General features: G+C 38.7%; 3 protein-coding genes across 4 annotated transcripts; 2 read left to right on the top strand and 1 right to left on the bottom strand.

Moving 5' to 3' along the window:
• On the top strand, positions 1-7,204 carry adprhl1 (ADP-ribosylhydrolase like 1). Its single transcript, XM_041988513.1, has 8 exons — positions 1-527; positions 1,820-1,984; positions 2,090-2,215; positions 2,322-2,462; positions 2,590-2,717; positions 2,812-2,944; positions 3,042-3,207; positions 4,537-7,204. Exons 1-8 carry the CDS (start codon positions 314-316, stop codon positions 6,620-6,622), a joined length of 3,159 nt encoding a protein of 1,052 aa, XP_041844447.1. The 5' UTR covers positions 1-313; the 3' UTR covers positions 6,623-7,204.
• A 1,747-nt stretch (positions 7,205-8,951) lies between these two features.
• Positions 8,952-15,144, top strand: grtp1a (growth hormone regulated TBC protein 1a). The gene is made up of 8 exons (XM_041988583.1): positions 8,952-9,584; positions 11,125-11,276; positions 11,362-11,520; positions 11,795-11,919; positions 12,939-13,035; positions 13,371-13,543; positions 14,134-14,319; positions 14,468-15,144. The coding sequence occupies exons 1-8, from the start codon at positions 9,514-9,516 to the stop codon at positions 14,558-14,560; spliced, it is 1,056 nt and encodes a 351-aa protein (XP_041844517.1). The 5' UTR covers positions 8,952-9,513; the 3' UTR covers positions 14,561-15,144.
• A 217-nt stretch (positions 15,145-15,361) lies between these two features.
• Positions 15,362-22,404, bottom strand: lamp1a (lysosomal associated membrane protein 1a). 2 transcript variants are annotated; one of them, XM_041988572.1, is made up of 10 exons: positions 22,301-22,404; positions 22,013-22,191; positions 18,829-18,935; positions 18,495-18,705; positions 18,035-18,196; positions 17,728-17,933; positions 17,506-17,631; positions 17,341-17,407; positions 17,084-17,251; positions 15,362-16,856 (listed from the first exon to the last, which is right to left on the bottom strand). In XM_041988572.1, exons 2-10 carry the CDS (start codon positions 22,065-22,067, stop codon positions 16,717-16,719), a joined length of 1,242 nt encoding a protein of 413 aa, XP_041844506.1. In that variant the 5' UTR covers positions 22,068-22,191; positions 22,301-22,404; the 3' UTR covers positions 15,362-16,716. The 2 variants fall into 2 exon arrangements, with proteins under 2 accessions (XP_041844506.1, XP_041844499.1); XM_041988565.1 differs by having other exon boundaries at positions 22,013-22,391.
• Positions 22,405-22,532: the final 128 nt, after the last annotated feature.

Raw genomic sequence — 22,532 nt, 5'->3', positions numbered from 1 at the left:
TGTTTGCCCATCCTTGGTGCTTCTAGCTCGTGAGGGAGAAACTACAGGAGAGCTCTGAGGATGGACGGATGGCAAAGTTAGCTGAGATGGAGAAAATTACATTTTTGTCTCACAATGAGAGCAGTGAAGGTTGAGGTTTTTCAGGATGTTTTGGGACAAAAGAAGTTGCTTTGTTTTAATTTTACCTTGACTAGGAGCTTATAGGAGTCCAGTGTGGTTTATGCCAAAAGCTAAAGCTCCATCAAGCATTTAATCTTTTTCATTTTTTTTTAAGTTTAGCTGGGTGAGCTAAGCGTGTTCAAAACCTTTTATCATGGAGAAATTCAAAGCAGCCATGGTTCTAGGGGCTGTTGGTGATGCTTTGGGCTTCAAAAAGGGCCACTGGGAAAGCTGCACATCAGGCAAAAAGATCCAAGAGGAACTGGCCTCTTTGGGAGGATTGGGGGCTCTTAAACTGGAACCTGATAACTGGCCTCTGAGTGATGCGGTGCTAATGCACATAACCACAGCAGAAGCACTCGTAACAGGTATGTGTATGATTAAAGCAACAAAGCAGAACATTTGGAGGATTTAAGATGCTTTAAGCAGCAAATTAGAGTTGAATTCATAGCAAGGTTAAATGCTAATTTATCTTCCTTCATTGTAAAATTTCAACGTAACGTCACATGAAACCAACATTTTCTTTCATTTGTTAGAAAATATATACACCTAACATAATTTTCTATAAATAAATTTTTCAATCAAGTCAGTGGAAACTGCTAATCATACTCTTACAAACCAAACCAGAATAATTAAACCTGCTGACATATCATCTATCTTTACAACAGAGCATCAAAGTCTGGGGATAAATCTCAATACAGTTTGAATGCCCTCACCCAAAATACCACCTCAAACCCCCTCAGCAAGCCATCACGACAGGACAGTCCAAAATAGACTACTTTGGAAAAGCTGATCCTCAGTTCTGCTTTACTGAACAATAGCAGGTCAGAAGCCTCCATAATCTACTGCTAGCATGTTCGACTGCAGATGTGGTTCAAAACTAATGTGGTTGGTCCAGACAAAAAATGTTGATGACATCTTTTAAGATTAGGGTGCCCTATTTAGCTGCAATCCAGCATGCCATTGCCTACATATAAGGATGGATGCACATGCACACACACTAGCTAGTCATAAAACAGCTTAATGCAATGCAAGATGCTCATATTTGCATTTGTCTTGTCCTTTTCACATAACAATTGAAGTATGTAAAACTGTTACTCCATTAATGGCTCCAATAACAGTCGAAAAACCTTTCTAATAACCTTAGATAGTTTCTTATCATTCAAGGCACATTGACAATATTGCTTGTTCCTTTCTAAAGCAGAAAACAAAGAACTCCAATTAAATAAAAAGAAAAAAAAATATTTTTCCAACTCCCTCTTTACACATGTTCACTGGAAAATTTGACAGTGCTTAGATGGACTATACTCCTTCATCCTTTGTGTAACTGAATCTGAAATGTTCTCAAGGCGAGAGAAAGCCCTGGATAACTAACTTAGAAGAACCATTTGTCACCACAGATTTCCTTCCCACAAACACTACACACATAAACCAACTGTGGCTGGACACCTCACAGTATGAGGAAGTGACTCCACTACAACTACAGGCATTCAGGTCCTAATCTGTGGCCCGGCAGACTGAAGCTAAATTTAGCATCACAGCACCACTCATCTTGCTTTGCATGCCAGTCACTAGTGACTCTCAAGCAACGTTTGTGTGTGTGTGTGTGTGTGTGTGTGTGTGTGTGTGTGTGTGTGTGTGTGTGTGTGTGTGTGTGTAGATTACTGGTGTCTGGAGGATCTGTACAGGGAGGTGGTACGTCTCTATGTTGAAGCCATGGTTTCTCTCCAAGGGAGAGCCCCTGATCCTACTACCGTGGAGTCATATGTTCATCTCAAACCACACAACTTCCTCCTCGCCTGGCATACACCCTTCAATGAAAAAGGTCACCAGAAGAAATTTTAATAATGTGTGCTTTTTGGTGTAATGAGCCCCAGCATGATTAATGTCAAACATGTGTTATTGGATATGAACATGGGTTTATTTCCAGGGTCTGGGTTTGGTGCAGCAGCCAAAGCCATGTGTGTGGGTATGAGATACTGGCAGCCTGAAAGACAAGAAAACCTGGTGGAGGTCAGCATTGAGATAGGCAGAATGACCCACAACCACCCAACAGGTGATGGAGTTGATACTTTCTAAAAATAAGAAATCTAGCACGGCTGATTCATTATTTCAACATAACTAAAGTGGCAGTCATTTATGCTGTGACACTCTTGGTCCAGGCTTCCTCGGCTCCCTGACAGCAGCACTGTTCGCATCCTATGCAATCCAGGGGAAGCCTCTTGTGACTTGGGGTCGTGAACTCATGAAGGTCATCCCTCGTGCTGAGGAGTACTGCAGGAAGACCATACGGCATATGGCAGGTTGGAAATTGTTTTTGTATGTACTAATGTTCAAGGAGGAGATAACATGTCTTGGTTTATACACAGGAATGAAAGAGTATATCCTAAGTTATAGCTGGAACGTCAGTAAATGTTCTTTCTTATGCAGAGTATCAGGAAAACTGGTTCTATTTTGAGGCTAAGTGGCAGTTTTACCTTGAAGAACGAGAGATAGACAAGGAGGAGCAAAACAAACCTTCATTCCCTGACCACTATGACGCTGAGGAGACAGATAAAGTAAGTTCCTTCAGCTTTTCCCCCATATTTCTATGGATAGAGATTTCTGCCCCTATCAGGCAAGGCACATGTCTGTTTTTTTTTGTCTAAATAGATGTACAAGCGTTGGAGCTCAGAAGGTCGTGCTGGTCGGAGAGGTCATGATGCTCCTATGATAGCCTATGACGCCCTTTTGGCTGCAGGGAGTGACTGGGCTGAACTCTGTAAACGAGCCATGTTTCATGGAGGTGAGAACTACAGAAGCATGGACCTGCAAAATGTATTTAAAGGCACACACACATACCATAACATGCTCTTTATGACTCTGTGAAAATATTCTTTTAGGTGAGAGTGAAGCAACAGGCCTAATTGCAGGTTGTCTGTATGGCCTGATGCATGGTCTGAGTCAGGTTCCCCCAGGCCTGTTCCAGGATTTGGATAAACGAGAACACCTGGAGGAGCTTGGAGAGGCACTATACAAGGCAGCATCTGCAGAGAAATGCATAGACAAGTAATCCAGATCTTCATTGACCTGAATTCTACTGGCTGACAGCGGAACTGAATATGATGCTAAAACTGCTTCCCTGAGCCCAACACTACCCCCTCATCCCTAAGTGGCATCCTGTCCTCATCTCACCTCTCTCAATTTGCTGTCCCTGATATTCAGTCCACAGACCTGTCATAAACTTTAAAGGTAAAATCACCCTCCCAACATAATCTGTGGAATAGAGGCACAGGAACTAAATTCACATGAATACTTTCTGGGAGATTATCTCTCTGTTAAGAAGAATTTTATGGATAAATAATAATATAATAATATTTTTTTACAGTAATAATGGAGAATGATTCACATGATTGTATGATACAACGATTGCTGCAATGCAAAATCCCTATTATTTTCAAATGACAGAGCTGTGGAGAAAGCATAACGCTTGGCCGTCATAACATTAAGTGCCTCGAGAAAAGAATTATTCTTAACAATCAGAGGATAATTCCTATCTTTGATGTTTGCCTTTTCTAAATCTAACCTGTATTAACGTTAAGGAAGTTAGGGATGTAATTAGGCAATACCTCCTTCAGTTTGTCCCAACACTGTCTTTAAAGCTCAGATTGATTGTAAGATCTTTAGGTTGCTTCAGCCAGATGATTTCCTGTTTTGTGGTTAAATTTATTTTCAACCTGTCAATCTTTAGTTTGTCAGTGCATGTGCAATATGGTTTGGATTACTTTAACTTTTATGAATATTGAGCTGTAAAATAGGCATTATTATTTGCACTGTAATACTTTTATGAGATTCAGTGTGCTATGTTGTCAAAGCACCAAAACATGGAAAATAAAAATGACACAATAATTAAAATGGACTGAGATAAAGACTATAGAATACATTAGGCTCCTATCTCTTTGCATCCCACATTTACTCTTAAGAATACCTTCTTATTAACAGCTCCCTTAAAAAGCGCCAACACTAATCACCTATAACATTTGATTCACTGCAAGACTGAACATGTTCTCTCATCCCTTTTCACCAGGGGTAAATGACTTATTGTGTGTTTCATTCAAGTGGCTGTATTAAGGCACATCGTTTGGAAACTACTGGAGTAAATACTGCTTTCTGTCAAATTTACAAAAGAAAGAAAGAAAGAAAGAAAGAAAGAAAGAAAGAAAGAAAGAAAGAAAGAAAGAAAGAAAGAAAGAAAGAAAGAAAGAAAGAAAGAAAGAAAGAAAGAAAGAAAGAAAGAACGAACACAGATTAGAATCATCCCAAATTCTTGTTCAGGATGGCTCTATCAGTTTCAAGACCTAAAAAAATTAAGTTTTGCATGTCCTCTATTCTCTGTAGACCAGATTCGTGGAAATCCAGAATAATCCCTGAAGCCAGTAGATTGAGGAGGCTGGTTAGAGACCCCAAATGTCATCCAGTGCTCCGAGGGATTCTTGAGAGTCTTCTGCATTACCTAATACAGGATCTGCCCATGAGGACCTCCATGGACAGAAACTTAGAGAAGCCAGAGACCAGAACACAGCACAAAAGAAAAAGTTGCTGCCCTGACCAGCCAAGTGAGACTTATGTGAGAGAGTCTCGATTTCAGGCAAGCTGCAAAGTGGTTCATCTCTTTGAAGCAGAAAAAGAAGTCCAGGCAAAGGCTGCTGACACCAGTTCTGGCACTGGTTTTAAGTGCCAGCTGAATCCACAAGAAAACAAATTAAAAGGCGATCAAAGAGCAGGAGACCTCATATCTCGACGTATTACCACATTTCAGCTCCTTCAGTCTAAATTCTTAAGGTCCATGCCCAAACCCCATGTTACCCAACAGAGGGAGGTAGGGACTCTGTCCTCTGGCAGAGGGATGCCAAACCACAATTACAATCAAGACACTGAACGTGACATGCACACAAAGCAGCAAGCTAAGAGACAAGGACTAAAGAGACAAAACAGTGTGAAGGATATTGTTGCCAAGTTTGCCATGGCTGAGCAGAAAGAACTGGGACTGAAAACATCTAAAAAGCAGCAAATCAAACCAAGCGTCATTGGAAAAGGGATCCTCTTATCTTCAATTATGGAGAAGTTTGAGTCTCTAGCTACTGTATCTAATGCAAGTAACTTAAATTCCTCATATGAAAGACCTGCTGGAGAAGTCAAGGTTCCATCTAACATAAAAGAGAAGGTGGCTTTTCTTGAAAGGAAGCATCACCAGATGGCAGACCAAACCGTCCACAAACAAAACCCACAGAAGGACACAAAAAGTAAATCTGTTATACAAAACTTAAAAAGAAATCACATTTCAAATGAAAAAGCAGATCAAGCAGAAGATATTTTAAAAGAAGCAAACTTGCATACAGAAGACATGAAGACTTTAAAAGAAGAAAAAGTGGAGGGCCAGCCCTCATTTGAAGGGCTTTATAATTCATCCAAACATAGACATGATCAAATAAAAGATGATGAGGTTAAGGATTGTGACTCAGCAGAATTCAGTGAAACTCACACTTCAGTTGATGAAATGAAGTTTATTACAATGAGGGTCAAATTTGGATGTGTAGAGGAGCTCTCCTTGCTATCTGTGACAGAGTGGGCATTCCCACAGCCGTACAGGCTTTTTGTGGAGGAAGAGCTCCCATTGAAATGGCATCTGGCCACTATAATGACCTGCTCTCCTGTGTGGAACACATGTATGGAAACTAAGCCTAGAGCTTTGGATAAGTTAAACCTTGCAGACAGTTATTGTGGAAGCCGACAGTTTTCTTCCAGCAAGTCAGCTGCAGGTGAATCCATCATGTTGACAGCTGAAAGCGATGCCAAACCAACAATCAAGACATTTTCTAGAGATTCCTCTTATGAAGCTGTAGATAACAGTGACTTACATCTCCAGAGACTTATGACTATCCAGGAAGGATCACCCAAGTACATTATTCCACATGCTTACAGATATGAAGATCAACATGGTGCTGACCAGATTAAATCCTCTTTTCAATCAGCACCACAGCCAGAACCTTTAACTCCTCTGACTGCACATTTACAGTCACACTCTGATACCTCTACGGCTGCTCCTAGCGTCATCTTAGAGTCAACAGAAAATATTCAAGATAATGATCCGTACAGTCCTCAAGATATTGGCAGTCATGTGATAACTAGAAAGAAATCAGCAAAAGGTGAGACGCAAGAAAACGAGACAGAGGCTTCAAAAGAAGGACAAGAAGAGGTTAATACTGCTGTTATGCCACAAAGCTGTAGACTTTCTTATGACACTGCTAACCAGGCTGCACTTGAAGACTGTGAGATTTCTGCAGTAACATTACCCAAGTTTGAATCTGAGAGAGACAAAGCAAAACAGAAACCAAAGTATACCACAATCTATTATGGGGATCCTTCAGTCAAGCAAACATATAAACCCAAAATCATACGATTTACTGACACATTTACATTTTAGATTGGTGCTGGCAGTAAACCACCTTCAAACCAGGAAAATGTACAAAGAAATAAATATTTTATACTAAAGCTGACAACCTCCAGAGTCCTCTCCAGCATTTAGATTTACTGGTTAAGATCATTTAAATTCAAACTTGAAGTGATTGTTTGCACAGTTTCACTCTGTCTTCAACTGATTATCTTAATAATTGTTAAGATAATGAAATCAGTGTAGTGTTTTCAAGAGTGGGAGGTATAATGTTATCATGATTGTTGATAAAATGATGTGCAGACTGCTTCACAAAAGACTATCTTGACTCTACATAACTTTATTTTTTATAAAATGTTAAAAACTTCATGTTTATCTGTATATTCTTACTTTTAAATATTTTAAATGTAATGATCCTGTCCTTTAATTAACTATCAGTCTGTAATAAATTAATTTTAGCTTGTCAGCTCTTGAAAAGAATCTGTAAAGATGAAGTAGCATATTGTCATGCTTGCCAGAGAATGACTAAGCTCTGAATGTTTTTATCTTTTTTTATTATTATTATTCATTTATTTAATTTAGTTTTCTCTTTCTTTTTGTCCAGGGACAGACTAACAGCAGACAGAGTCTAGTACATGCACTTACGCTGAATTTAACTGTGCTTAAAGCAGGACAGAGTGGGGCTTGTTCACAGTATGAATGGTCACACAGCAGTGCCAAATATGCTGTAAGTTGGAAGTTCATCCAAGTCACTGATCCAAAAACTGCACCCACGGCAGGATTACTACTCCAGGGACATGAATCTACATTCAGACCTTGTTTTTTTTCTTGTTTAAGACCTACACATGTTTTTGAGTTTATGTAGGTCAGACATGTTTAAAAACAATTTGCAGTAATTTGATTAAGATGGGTGTTGGTTTACTTTGTTATAGCTGTGTTTTCCATGCAAGTTCACATAAATGTGTACTGCATAAATATACACTGACACTTATGGACTTCATGACTAGATATTTTCATTCAATAGCTGAAATATTGTTGTTGTATTTTTTAGTAAGTTGTACATTAAACCCTCAGAACAACCCTTGCGTAATTTTGCAACACTTACCCCTGAACTTTTACAAAAGTAAGCTTTTAGATGACAGGCCTGGAAGGATATCTCTGTGCTCCAGATTCTCTCAGCATCTCATCAAATTCATGTCTGGTGACTGTGGGTATATGCTATTTTGGTTCTTTCCGTACAGTTTTCTACTTTAACATGGCTTTAGCTTTCAAGTCATTTCAATAAATACTTGAAAATATATTTAGTTCACTCAGTCATTTTTCCCAAAAGTAAAACTGTGCTAAGACTGTGACTTACAGGTTTCCTAGTGTCATAAACCTTTGCCCTTAATTGTTCATCCATATTTATTTGTAGCATAACTTAGAATGTCTAGTCATTTTCAAAGGGCTGTTTTAGTTGTGATTCACCCATGTAGCATGCAACATTCAATTGTAGGTATTCTATAGAAGACTAATGCTGCCTGAGCAGAGATTAGGTTTCACAGGTGTCTGCTTTCACCTGTGCTGAGGTGGAAGGAGAGGGCGACTTTTTAGATAGATAGATAAATATGGAAATTGTGTGGCAGTCTGTCGCTCACATTCACATCATTATAGGATAGAATCATGGGGATAAATAGAATCGTCAAGTAAAAATACATATAACAGTAGCAATAAATAATAATCAAATACACCATTAAAATCAACTGCAAACTAGTTAAGGCACTACAAGACCATTTTTTGAGGAATTCCCAGCTCTCTTCTTGCTCCTCCTTGAAGTGGCTACATTGTAAAGCCTGATGGCACGAGGGTCAAAACCGTTTTCCAGTCTCTCAGTAGAGCACCATAGAGAGAGGAGTCTGGAGCTTTTACCATATTTGATGCATTTAAATACCATTGGACACATAAATTCCAAATGCATCTTTGTTAAGAGTCAATGTTAAATTGTTGTCTTAAATAGATAATACATATTATTATTAAGCACCTTTCTCTTTAGAGGCATCAGTCACCGTTTGACGAAAAAAAATGTTACTAAATTATTCAATAGTAACAAAATAGCACAAAAATCAATGCAAATACACGTCCCTGTGTATAACCTAAAACATTAACATCTGATATCAAAACAACTTAATCTGAGAATTAAAGTGATTAGTATTTACAATACGGTAATAAATAATTACCTATATTACTTACGCCCAAAGCATTTATTTTGTTACTTTTAACTTGCTTCACCTTTCTCTCCAAAGACTCGTGAATGCGCCATAAGTCATTTTCGGTGCCGTCCTGAGTGTCTGAGGTACGATTGTACGGCATTCACCTGAATGCAGCATTAGATCGGATTGAGGCGTTTGCCCTGGGACAAACGTCATACGTCCGAAATCTTCTGTGGACCACAGCAATCGGGAAACAAGAGTAGAAGTCGGTGAAAACCACCAGGGGTATGCTATATTAGGTAGCATTATCCTGGTCGTTCCGGTAAGTTAGTCGAACTACAAGGATCCAGGGACCAGCAGCAGGTGCCTGTGGATGGCGATAAAATTCGAGTCAAACTCCACACTCGCCATACAGCTTGCCCGACCATCCGTGGGTCGATGAAAAAAATATTTGAGAAATCGACTTATAATAACGTAATAATTTGGGAAAAGCTTAATAATACCTTTCACTGCTTTCCTTTTTTCGACATAGCATGTTAATCCTCGGAGAGCACAGTCCTGCCTATTTTCTTCTCAGCACGCAAACATGGACAAATTGAGCGTTCAGGCGAATTTAGCTTAACTTTAACAGCTGTCCTTGATGTAAACTGTGAACCTGTTGAAGAAAACGGGACAGCTGATTCAAGCAGGGATCCTAGATAAACTTTTCAGGATATCGCTGGAGCAGAAGAGGCAATGGAGAGGAACAAGTCGACCAACGGGACCCACTCCCTCACCGAGAGTAAAGCTAAAGACAGAGTGGACAGGTAATGCTGGCAAATGTAACTGTTCATTCACCGACCGTACTCAAAAATAGTTAAAATCTCAGTTTTATCAATGTGGGAACCGTATGGTTCTTCGAGTTTCTTGCCTACTGAGAAAACCAAGAGGCTGATACTTTTGTGGTTATGTGGAAATTGGAAGAAGTGTCAGATAGTTTAAACCGTTACTAATTTGTAGCTTCTAATAATTAGCTAAATTAACATTAGCTCAAAACTATGGTCGCGTGCCTTCGTATTTGAACAAACCACAGTAATTGTAAGGTCCCACTGGCCTGATCATTTAGTTATTTTATTTGATTAATTTCTGTGAATAGGGCTGGTAATCTTAAGTCTTAAAACTTTTTTTTTTTTTTTTTTTTTTTTTACCGTGTTTTAAGTTACAGATGCTCAGTTACGATCAGGTTTTAGCAGGTTTTTAGGGTTATTATTGAAAAAGTTATTTTTCCTTACCACTGTTTTGAATAAGCCTGAATATAATGATAATGCTCTTTAAGATGTCATATATAGAAGATAACAAGAGTTTTAGTTTGACGTGTCAGAGATTAAAGTTCCTTAAAATATTTAATTTATGATTATTATGAACCTTGAGCTACATTTTTTTCTACTAAAACAGTTAAGTCTACATATTAAGACTATTCGTGTTGGGGGTGATTTGATCAACCTCAGCCTTTAAACTCATTATAAAGGTGAACTAACTTAACTGTTTAAGTAATTTGAATTTTAAGATCTTAATGTAGGATCTGTTGCAGGGCTCTGAATGGCTTGGATCTACTTAAAACCATGCAAACCAAATGTTTAGTGTTGGAAAAAAAAAACTCCATTCACTATGGCTATTCCTCGTGTATTCAAGAAAGAAATGTAGTTAAAAAAAGTGATAACAAACCAGCACTTGGTTAGGTGCCACATTGATAAACTTCACTGAAAAATCTAACGAATGGCCTTGCTTTTGTTTTGACATCAAGGACACTCAGATGTAAGGCACAACCCTGGTATAATGATAATTTTCCTTTCACCAAGTGTTTGCAGTGTGTGTGTGGCATATGTGTTGCGTCAAATTACTTAATGCTGGTTGTGCTGGAACACGTTCAGAGCACATGTACTGAACCACACAGCATTGCTGGTGTGCAGGTTCATTAGTTCCTCAGAAATGACTTTGCTTTTGTGGAAGGGTTAAGCTGCAGGGAGATTAACATGTTACCTAAGGCATTAGGCTGAGCCATTTATACCCACACCTTTTTCATCCATGACATGTAGATACACATACTGTGCAAAGATTGTTTTGCAAAGTAGTTCTCAGTCTTTTTGTACTGCAGTAGATTAACTTTAGACACTGTCTTATCTCAAATATGAATAACATCCCAGTTTAGGAGTAAAAGCATAGTTGGACAAGTTCTCATTTTTTAATTGGAAGCTGTTTATTTTAAGGCGCAATGGGCTGTGATATTGAGACTTTATGGTTACTGAAACTTCCTCGTTTGTAGGTATTTCTTAAAATCAGTTTGTGACTTTGTGCTTTTTGATGCAGAGTGGATCCATATGGCTTTGAACGCTCAGAGGATTTTGATTATGAGTCATATGAAGAGCTCATGTCTGAGTATCTGGTTGTGCTCACCCGACGATCCATCAAGTGGTCCAAACTACTTAAGGGTAAAAGCAAGGTGCAAAAGAGTACAAAATGTGAGTGAAAACACACCAGTATCCACCTAGAATGAGAACATGCACCATAACTCAGGTAAATGTAAACATTCTCTTTGTTGTTTAGTAAAGCGTTTTGTACGCAAGGGGATTCCAAATGAGCACCGAACTCTGATCTGGATGACAGCCAGCGGGGCTCAGGACCAGCTAGAGAAGAACCCAGGATACTACCAGTCCATGCTGGCAGCCCAGCAAGACCCTAAACTCATTGAGACTATCAGGACAGGTCAGGCAATGGAACAGTTTCTCATCCACCCATGTGATCATTCAGAGCTCCTAAAAAAGTCCTGACACATAAAAATACAAAGAATTATGGCCATAATCTCCCATCTTTTATAAACTAAACTTGAATCAGCTCCTACTGTCTAGATTGTTTATGAAAATAAATTAAAAAAACAATTACTTTAAGTGTTTTATACTAAGTTAAAATAATCAGAGTACTGTATTGTATTTATAGACACAAAAGCATTGCAATAAGCATGATTGTTTTCTCTTTTCAGACTTGAACAGAACATTTCCAGACAACATCCAATTCCGTAAGACATCCAGCCCATGTCTGCAGAAAGCCCTTTACAATGTGCTACTGGCCTATGGTCACCACAATCCAGCAGTGGGATACTGCCAGGTAACAATCAACCTCACCAAAATCCAAGCTAGAGTTTTGCTAAATATTTTACCCTCACTCAAGAGTTTTTAAGTGGAAATTTTTTAATGTGACTATTTTTTCCTCCCTTTTTTTTTAAAGCAAAACATTTATCATTTTAATGTTGCAAATTTGCATTTGTATTGTTGCAGTGTTTTATTTTTTTTGTTTGGGGTTGTACATTAAAAATACAAGAAAATGTCTAACACTTAATTGCTCAAGATTATGGTATGAAAATCGATCAAAAAGGTCTCAGATATTTGAAGGAAAAATGCAGTGCAGACTGTTGCAAGCATAACAGAACAATACATACATAAAAAAGTGTAAAATCTCTTGTTGGATAATATGCTTACATACAATTAAGAAAGAAATGGCTGATCTTGTGTTTATAGATGAAGTAGTATTTAACTTTCTCATGTGTCCAGAGAAAGGCTGCTGCGTGTTAGCTCATTATAGGTCCATGTTAATATTTGAAATGCAAATTTCAGTCAGTATGCAGCCTGGTTTACAATTCAAATATGACTACACTGATGGTTCTATCTTTCACAAAATACAATTGGAACCTATTCATTCATAATGATAGGCAGCCTGTTTCAGTTTATATTGGTGTTTTTCTTTAATCATGTCAGTGGAAAAGGTACTGCTCAATCCCTTTGAGTTTTATCCCATGAAGACCAGATGCAGCTCTTTCATTACCTCTGTCTCAGACCTGGCCTTTTACATTTTCTATATTGACAAATACTAGTTATTTAGAGTAAAAAATCATAGGTTTAATCCACTATATTTGTATATCACATAGGTTTGTTGAGGCTGCGAAATAAAGGTTTTATGGTGGGTATTGACCATTCTGTCAAGTTTCTTTAAAAAAAAGGGGTTTTGGAGGCTGTTTTCTCACAGCTTTTTTTTTTAAATGGCACCTTAAGAGCTTTAAATTCTGATAAAACCTGTTTGTGCAGAGTTCATGAAACACGTGTAACCTGAGCGTGTCTGTTTGCCTTCAGGGGATGAACTTCATTGCTGGGTATCTACTTATCATCACAAAAGATGAAGAGAAATCTTTCTGGCTGATGGATGCACTGCTTGGTAGAATTTTACCAGGTGTGTGTCTACATTAACCTGCTGTTGTTCTGCTTTTGTGACAGATGTGTGTATGTGTGTGTGTGTGTGTGTGTGTGTGTGTGTGTGTGTCAGTGCTCAGACTCTCTCTGCTCAGGGATAAAAATAATCCAGTCAGTGTCACATGGTCTTATATTGTCTCTGGCTTCAGACCTACACATGTTTATATCAGGATCTATTGCTCACCTAATGTAAGAATCTCAGTGTAAATGAACTGGGTAGTGGCAGTAGTAGTTTGAACAGTAAGCTATTAACAATTTACACAAAAAGTGACTTGTCAGTCTGCTTGGAGTTAATTAACTATGTCGTGTTTGCAGACTACTACACTCCCGCCATGCTGGGGCTGAAGACGGACCAGGAAGTGTTAGGGGAGCTGGTGAAAATTAAAATCCCTCAAGTGTGGCAGGTCATGGTGGAACATAATGTGATGTGGACCCTTGTTGTTTCTCGATGGTTCATCTGTCTTTATATAGACATCTTACCAGTAGAGGTGAGTATAGCTGTGATTTCTGTTTTAGTTTAACTGGGAAGGAAACAAGTGTTCTATGTCTGTGATTCATTCAATATCCTGAATAATCCATTTTTTGTGGCCCCAAATCCCAAATCTACCTCTGAACACTTAAGAAAAATGACTATATCATGTATTGAATATTTAATGTGGATACGGTTAAAAATGTAACATTTTTTATTTTTATTCCTCCTCTTTTCGCCAGCCAGTATAGCTGACTCATCCCATACAGCAGTCCTTAATGCTGCCTCCCTAAATTGGCTTGAGAAAGGTGTTGACGGCAATGTTTACTCACCAAACATACATGGAACTTTTATATAAGGGTGTAACTCTAGCAGATGTTTGGACTGTTTCCTCAAGTATATAATCAGCATTCAAACACTAGGCAACCAGGAAGAAGGACATGAGTCCTCACTGATTTTAAACATAACGACTAATGGACATTTTTTGTGCAATTGAAATACAGTACTTGACATTTTTTTTCTCCCCATCTGTTAGATTAGGTGCAAGTTTAATGTATGTACAAAGCATCTGTCTTAGTAAAATTGACATGTTTTGCCATTTTTCTGCAGACAGTACTGCGTATTTGGGATTGCCTTTTCTATGAGGGCTCAAAAATCCTGTTTCGAGTAGCTTTGACGCTCATCCACCACAACCAGGCAACAATTGGAGAGGCAAAGTCACTGCCCGACGTGTGTCAAAGCTTCAAACTTATCACCCACGGACCATTTGTTGATGAGTGCCACACTTTGATGCAGGTATATTTAAAGAAAGGTAAAATCTATCCAGTCATTACTTGTTAAGAGAGCAACTTCACAGGAAGAATCAATCAGGACATGAGAGATATCCTTTATAATTTGCTTCCTGTAATCCAATGATCCTGATGTTTCTTCTTTTCTTTCCAAGAAAATCTTCACTGAACCAGGAAGCCTCTCCATGGCAACATTGACAAAGCTGCGGGCGACGTGTCGAGCTCGAATCCTTGCAGAGGAATCCTGACCCACTCAGATACCTGCTGTTTAAAGCCAGTACACATTCCAGAGAGGCAAGCAGCTTGTTTGCACCTTTCTATTTAAGCTGAGTCACTGTGACCACTACACACTGTAAACGTCAGTCTTAAACTATATCTTGAGACAATCATGCAGCCCAGAGTATGTGATCGTGAGGAATTTTTTAATGTGCTTTATGTATGTATGAGCTGATGATTCCACATGAAAATAATGTAGTTTGTATTAGATTTTTTTGTCAAAAGGTGAAATAATGCACTTTAGTCCAGAATTTTAGAAGCTAAAGAGGCTAAAAAGTGGCCAGGTGCAGTGATTTGTGCTACACACTAACCATAGTCAAGAAAATGTCTACCGTATTTCATAGTTTTCTCAGTCAGAAGAAATTATTGTTAGAGTAAATGAAGAATTAACCAATATGCAGTGCTGTCACAGCAAGCTGTGGCAAGCCAATGTGATTTATATTTATTTCACAGGAATTTTTGTATCTCCAATATACTTATTAGTTTTTTAGATTGAGCACACTGGATGCATATTTTTCAAGTGCACTGTGGTGAAACAATACAAGCATAACCTAAAGACCTTCTGTCCAGTTTGTTCTGTTTTTTTGGCTCTTACTAACTCTGCAACTGCAGTGATGCCAGATTTAGTTGCACTACAAAACAATACTCATGGCATTGACTCTTGCTCCGATTATTCTGGGAAATGCGCTACCTTCCCGGTGTAGAATAAACAGATTAAACAAATTAAATATGGAAGGATTGCTGTATAAAATATTCAAGAACAACAAAAGTTGGACTTTTCACAGTTTTATTGACTTGCAGTAAGATGCATAATAGAAAACGAGATCAACCATTTTCTATAAAAATAAAACAAATCATTATAATTAACATTTGCAAGAGGGAGTTGAAACATGAAAATGAAAAAAATGAACCCATTTGCTTGTTCATATATGCTGTGTGGCCTAGTGATCTACATCATTGTCATTACAATTACCAGCTGTGCTTGATCTGTTGAATTAAAGGAAAATTCCCAGATATTTCACCTCATTCTTCCTTGCATTTGGATATAAATTCATACGCACAAAAATCTTTTCAGACTCAAACTGAGCAAGAATGCTGTGACAAATATTCACTGCACAGCTGCAGTGTACAAATACTGTGCAAGAATGTGACTTAAGGAGAGAGAAAATTATTGTAGCTTTCTAAAAAATAAAAGACAGGTTTGTGCTTGCATGCGTTTCCAAACTGCCACACCTCACTGAGCTTCCATAGAAACCACTGAAAGACCGGGAGGTGCTGGAGTTGTGGCTACTTGTGCTATAAGTGGAGGCTTTCCTGTCTGTACACTTCTCAGTACAGACCACTTTGGTTGCAGCCACCTTTTTGACCAGATAAATTACTGCCACAATTAAGTCCCACAAAAAAACAAAAAAAAACAAACACCTAATGAAAATATAGCAGAGAGGAAGTAATTTTATTCTTTTATACTGTATGCAACGAGTAGCTTTACTATATACTGCTTAAATAAATGGAAATGGCCATCGTGCGCCACAAGATTCTGTACCCATCAATAATTTACGGGGGGGGGGAGGGTCCAGTGGAAAACAGCTATAATTTTTCTTTAATTGATTTTAACTGTGGAATAATGGGACAGATTCAAAGCTTTCCCTTTTCACAGAGGATGGTAATTTGCTGATGAAGTTGAAAGTTTATTTGTGGTCATACTCAAAATTGATTCAATGAATTTGGACTTGGGTTCATTTGACTCGCTCTGACTCTTTAACTCGATGATCAAAAAACTAAAAACAGCAGTTCAATCCAATCCCAAGAACATAAAAAAACAAGTGGAGCTGAATCATTGACAGTAAATTCAAACATCCTCCATTGTTGATGAGCTGAAGTGTCAGTCCTCTCAGGCTTCACCGAGATGCACACCCTCTAAAGTTAGCACGCATTTTGCTTTTAATCAAAAGAAAAGTGACAGGAAGTATAATATCCAGAGGTCACGCAAGGTAGGCATGCACTCACCACAGAGAACTGCCATTCACTCAAGCTTGTGTCCACAGTCTATAACTTGCTCACTCACACACACTTGGGTTAATCTCTCCACCATTCAGTCTGTCTGGTTTAAGTTAAATCAAGGGTTCACTCAGATGGTTTGGTATCCAGCGTGGCTCCTCTTCCTGCCTATTAGATACGCAATAAGGACAATCAGCACCAGGCCGGCCAGAGCTGCTCCAACAATAATAGGGATCAACATCTGGTCCTGGTCCATCTGACAGTCCTCGGCTGCACACAGAGGAAAAGAAGGTAGGACAGAAAGGAATAAAGATCAGAGTTGTTTAAACATAACAAGTAGCCTTCCCAAAATGCTAATTTCTTTACCCCTGCACATTTTCAGCTCAGGAGAGAAATGTAAACTTATACTAGCAAACACTGCCAGGTTAATGTGAACATTACAATTCAACCTGATTTGAACTAAAAAAGCAAAAACAGAGAAACATGAACACTTGTACCTGTAGCAAACTGGTTAGTTGTGACGCCAAACGGCTGGACCTGCAGTCTGAATGTGTTGAGAGAGAAAGTTTGTATCACAACCAGCGTCTGCTCTGCGTTGCACATGTAAGAGCGACCCAGCGTACTCCGCAGATAGTCAAGACTGTTGTTACTGGCTGAGATGGGAGCTTAGAAGAGAAAAGATCCAAAATGATTAAACTACAGATTTGACTAAGAAAACTTTTAAAAAGCGTGTTGCTCATGACAGGCGACGTACCAGTCAAATCGGACCAGTTTGCCTGCAGACTGATTCCACTCAGGTGGTATTTGTTGGATGTTGAGTTCTGTGGATTAGAAGAGGTGATGGCTGGATGTAGTATGTGTACATACAAAAAACATAATTCACAAAAAAAAAAAAAAAAAAAAAAGATGATAAATGTACCAGAGTGAAGGTGAAGCTTAGCACTGTTGTTTGCTCTTGTGTCAAAACCAAGGTAGCGCTGCTAACTCCACATGATCCAGATGAGTTTGTCAGATTGGGAGTCAGATTTAATAATTCTTGGACAGTCTGGCAAAAACAAACAAAGTTGTTTTATTTCAAGTAATATATACTGGCAGGTTGTTTAACATTTGCCATCTGCGAGTAGTTTTTGCTTCATGTTACCTTGTTCTGAGCCTGAGAGACATAGGAGACATTAAGCTGCAGTCCCATTTGAGCCAGGAGACATATAGTGCCGTTGTTGTCCTTCAAGGAGTAGGTGCCCCGTTCAGGCGTTCCTGGTGCAGTTGGTTGTGGAGTTGTTGGTGCTGCAGTGCTGGCAGTGGTAGTTGGAGCTGTTGTAGTGGCCTGATCTGCCACACAGACGCTTTCTGTGACAAGAGAAATTATAAACAAATGTGCGATCGGCTTAGCAGATGAAAAATAATTAAAACCTTCCGACTATGGATCAGAAACACCACAAGAATTCTACCTGTTGGACTCAGGTCATTTCCTGGCATGTACGCCTCCAGCCTCATATCAAAGAAAGTGACAGTAGCCCCACCAGCGGTGACAGCGGTTGGACTCAGACACCGGTATGTGGTGTTGATCGGCGCCCAGATCCCAACTGAGGCAGACACCACAGTGACCACATCTAGAATATAAACAATAGAATAGTCATTCATCTGTAATATAATGATTTAAAACAAGGTTTACTAGAATCCAATAAGATTAACTTCTATAAAACACCATATGCTGAGACCTTATGAAACCTAGTTTGTATAACAATATTACATTAATAACATACTATATTGCACTTGCAGCATCCTCTCCTGAAACTCATTAATTATAATGTCTTTACCTTCTTTATGTATTTAGATTATCTTCAATACAACAACAACAAATCACAACTGATGACAAACTGAGTAAAAAGGTAAAAAGTTTATTCTCACCAGAGCTGTTGGCATCAGGAAACACCGAAGTATCACTCAGGTTGTATTGAAGAGTCAGGTTAGCAACGCTATAGACACTTCCATTGTTTGAGAAACTCAACCCCAGTGTGTGACCGGATCCAAAGACCGCCACCAGCCATGGAGAGCCGCCGCATGAGCTGCTCGCTGCATCAACTGTGGTAGAGTCAGGCAGAGAGACTGAAGCTGTTCTCTGAGGTGAGGACAAATGAGATGACAAGTGTTCACAAAACCATCCAGCACAAAGCGGTAAACTAAAGAAATATTATGTAATTAAATGTGTAATTAGAAAACAGAATACTGTCAGGTTACATACTGTGCCGCTGGACGTGTTGTATGTGATGGAGAATGATGCAGAGAGCTCAGCTTTAATGCAGGTAGAGTTTCCCTCCTTCACTTCAAGGGTAACGGCCTGAGTGCAACCTGTAGGCAACAATGTGTTGAAAATGTCAAGAAAACAACCCAACAAAAACAAACTAACCTGGTGAGCAGAGAAAAAAGAAAAAACATTTTAAACTTTTTTTCATATTTTAGTCAAATATGTTTAGTAGAAACTGGAGCTTTAAATTGCCTGACATAATCTAGAATATAAAACATGTTTTTTAAGACACAGTGTCACCTCATGATGAGACTGATACACTATGACTTATGTATCCAACTGACATCAAATAAAGACATTAATTGTTAAACTGTCTGGGTTTTATTTTTATCATTCGTCCAGATGTAAATTTTATAAGGTCATCTGCAATCACAAGACAAAACAATTGGATTTTTTCTTTTTGTTATTGTTTTAATTATAACTGATGTTTTTGAACAGGCCTCAGAACAGTTTAATCTACTAACTCCACTAACACATTCACATCCTCACAAGAAGAATAAATCCCCAGACAACTTTAAAAGCTATTTACATAGCCATTTTGGTTAATAAGATCCCATTTTCTTGTTGCAGTTTTTGCTTGAAGCAATAATTTTGTGTTGCAGAAACAAAATCAAACTGAAGATGGCATCTTTTATTTGTTTTGTCTGGTTAGAGAAAAGTTACATGCATCTGTGTTACATGATGCCTCTTCCTAAAAACAACACTAAGCAGTTTAGACAAGTCACCACTAGGAGGCTACAGACGGCAAAAAGTGAGACCAAGACAAACAAAGCAAACCTCTTTTTCTTAGTCATAACAGAGCTGGTGTTTTAGTCCAGACCTGCAGCAGGTGTAACTGAACATGCCCTGAGCGTCAGACTCAGGAGATACTATTGTTAGCTCATATTAAGTTTCAATCTGGCAACAGTTATTCTTACACTGCAGGCTATTAATACTTTTATACTCTGTTACACTATTGCAGCATGTTTGAGTTTGTGCCTGATTTAGGTTGTAAACATCAAAACACGTTTTTAATCTGCAGTGGCCAACCAGGGCTTATATACAACCATACAACTCATAGTTTTACAATTAAAAAGCACCCATTTTATCATGTAGTAATGCAACAGAGGAGTTTCCACTTGCAAGAAACTTCCCAAAATGTCCAAAAACTGTTCATTAGGGGGAAAAACAATATTGCATCCATAGATAATGGCAATATTGTACATTTATTTCCCACAGTGAAACTGCTGTGGTTTTATTTATCACTTACTCCTGTAAATTCTCTGCTCTGTTCTTCCTCTCGAATTCTGTCTGCATTTATCAGTTTATTCATCTTCATGTGAAGAGCAATGAGTTTCAGGACTGCCAGTGTCATGCCAGGCTCATTTCCTAGTCTGCCTTTCTGATGTAACCCCCCGTCACCTCTGTTCAGCCTGTACACACAGCATGCCGTTTACACAATACTGCAACCCGGTCATGAGATTAAAACAGTTGTGTGTACAAAGTATCAAGTTGCAGATAGGCTGCTGTGCAAATGTCAGACTGAAAGGTAATCCACACTGCTGCTGGCAGAATTTCTGAAGTGATCACAATCTTGCAGAGACAAAAACAAAACTGAAAACAACTGTGCTTTTTCTGCATCAGCGCCAGGTGCCTGTGCGCGTTCGCCGTGATTAAACCAGTCATAAACTAACACTGTCAGTGGGCCCCTCCAGAGCAGCGTGCAACACAAAGCCATCATGGTAGTCATGTGAAGCTCTCAAATGACACAACAATGAGGCCAATCTGCTGGTCCACAATATTAACAAAACCTGGGAATTAAATCAGAATAGAACACTATAAAAACAGAAGCAAGTCCAGGGACTTTTCCAGTAATTCTTCTCTGGGTTTGCCAAAGACAGGTCCATTCGTAACTTTGAAAAGCTGCAGGATCAACAGCACTGATCCAGTATTTGGTCTAACTTAAACTTGAACTTAGGGCTAGGTGATATGAACCAAATCTTATATCTCGATATTTTTTATCTGAATCACAATATACGATATATATATATATATATATATATATATATATATATATATATATATATATATATATTTTGTCAAGTAACCAAAGAGACAGTTCTAATTTTCAGCCTTCAGTGCTAAAAACACTTTTATTAAGGATCAGCAGCACATGTGCATTAAAACAGCTAACTGAAAAATAAAGTACCTTCACATTAAATTAAATACTCCTAAAACAAAATAAATTGAAAATACAGCTGTGCAAAATGCAATAGAAAAGATGCTTTTAACTCAAAACAAGCTATCTCAACATAAACTATATTACCTCCTTCTATATTGCATCTGATAAAGTCTCGATATATTTGAAAATCTCAATATATTGCCCAGCCCTACATGAACTTAAAGTTTTTCATTAGTTACCATTATCACTAGTTACTGTTGCAACAAAGCAATTTCCCCATTGAGGGACTAATAAAGGTTTCTTATTCTATTATTATTTAAAGATGTTTCTGTCATTTAACAGCTAAAGAAGGATGAAATGGTTTCTTGTAATTCTTGACTCAACATTTTAACGTTTTGAGTATTGGTCAGACAAAATAAAAATATCAGACAAAAAGTCAGAATTGCTTTGCTCTTATTTGAGAATACATTAAATCAAATCATTAAATAATTAAGTTGTGAACAGATAGGAGATATTTTCCACGTTTAATCTAGCTTTACAGAACTGTGAGGTGAGGACAACACCTTGCTTTAAGTTTTTAGATATTTTAACAAAATGTGTTAAACTTTACCTAAAATTTCTTAGATCATAAACATGCTGGATGATGTAGGAGTTGATATTCTTCTTCGTAGGTGCACATTATGAATGTTTAATTAAGATGTTAAGGAAGAGAGCTTTAAGGGGGGAATTGGGTTGCAAGGCCCATGGGCAGTATGTTCAATTATCCGGCCCTGCTGTCGGTCGTCTGTACGATTATTCCGTTGCTTGTTCCAGCAAAATGAGGGCACAGCTAAGCAGCTCCAACGACAGTTAGCCCAGCGTGTATGGCCGTGACATCACAAAACATCCAGTTCGGTTTAATGATCTGATCCGCTTGGTCAACGCGAGAAATACCACAGCCATAAGCAGCAAAACACTCACCTAAAACCGCAAACCAGGCGATGAAAAGGGCGGCTAATGACGGAAAGACCCTCATCGCTGAAGGCAAGTCGCAGCTTGGCTTTTATCCGTGTGGAAAGCAGGAAAATGCCGGGAGATAGCGCTGTGTCGCAGCTGCAGGCGCAGGTGGGTGAACTGCACTTGCCTTCACGGACCGTTAGCTGGAAGTGAAGCAAAGATGATGCTGCTATTCCCGTCGTTGCTTTTATCCCCTTTCTGCTTTCTAGAGACGGAGGTATGAGTTTGAAATATCTCAAATACTCGTCGTACCGGGGGAGAGGACCGTTATCCGCGGTTAGATGTGGACCACAGCCGCGCTGTCCAAGCCATGTCTGTCATGTGAACTGGAAGCGTGTAGAAGCTGCCTGGTCACGTGAGGCCGACCCCTCCTCCCTCCACTTTGAACTGAGCTCATCTAAGCTCTAAAATAAGGAATAAAAACTCGAAGGTTCGTAAATACGTTCTGTAACATATGTATTAGCACGATTTATTCTGTGTAGCT

Source organism: Melanotaenia boesemani, chromosome 1 (genome assembly GCF_017639745.1).
Source record: "Melanotaenia boesemani isolate fMelBoe1 chromosome 1, fMelBoe1.pri, whole genome shotgun sequence".
Taxonomy (NCBI): Eukaryota; Metazoa; Chordata; class Actinopteri; order Atheriniformes; family Melanotaeniidae; genus Melanotaenia; species Melanotaenia boesemani.
Note: the sequence above shows the minus strand (reverse complement) of the source record. Positions and strands in the feature narration are given on the sequence as shown.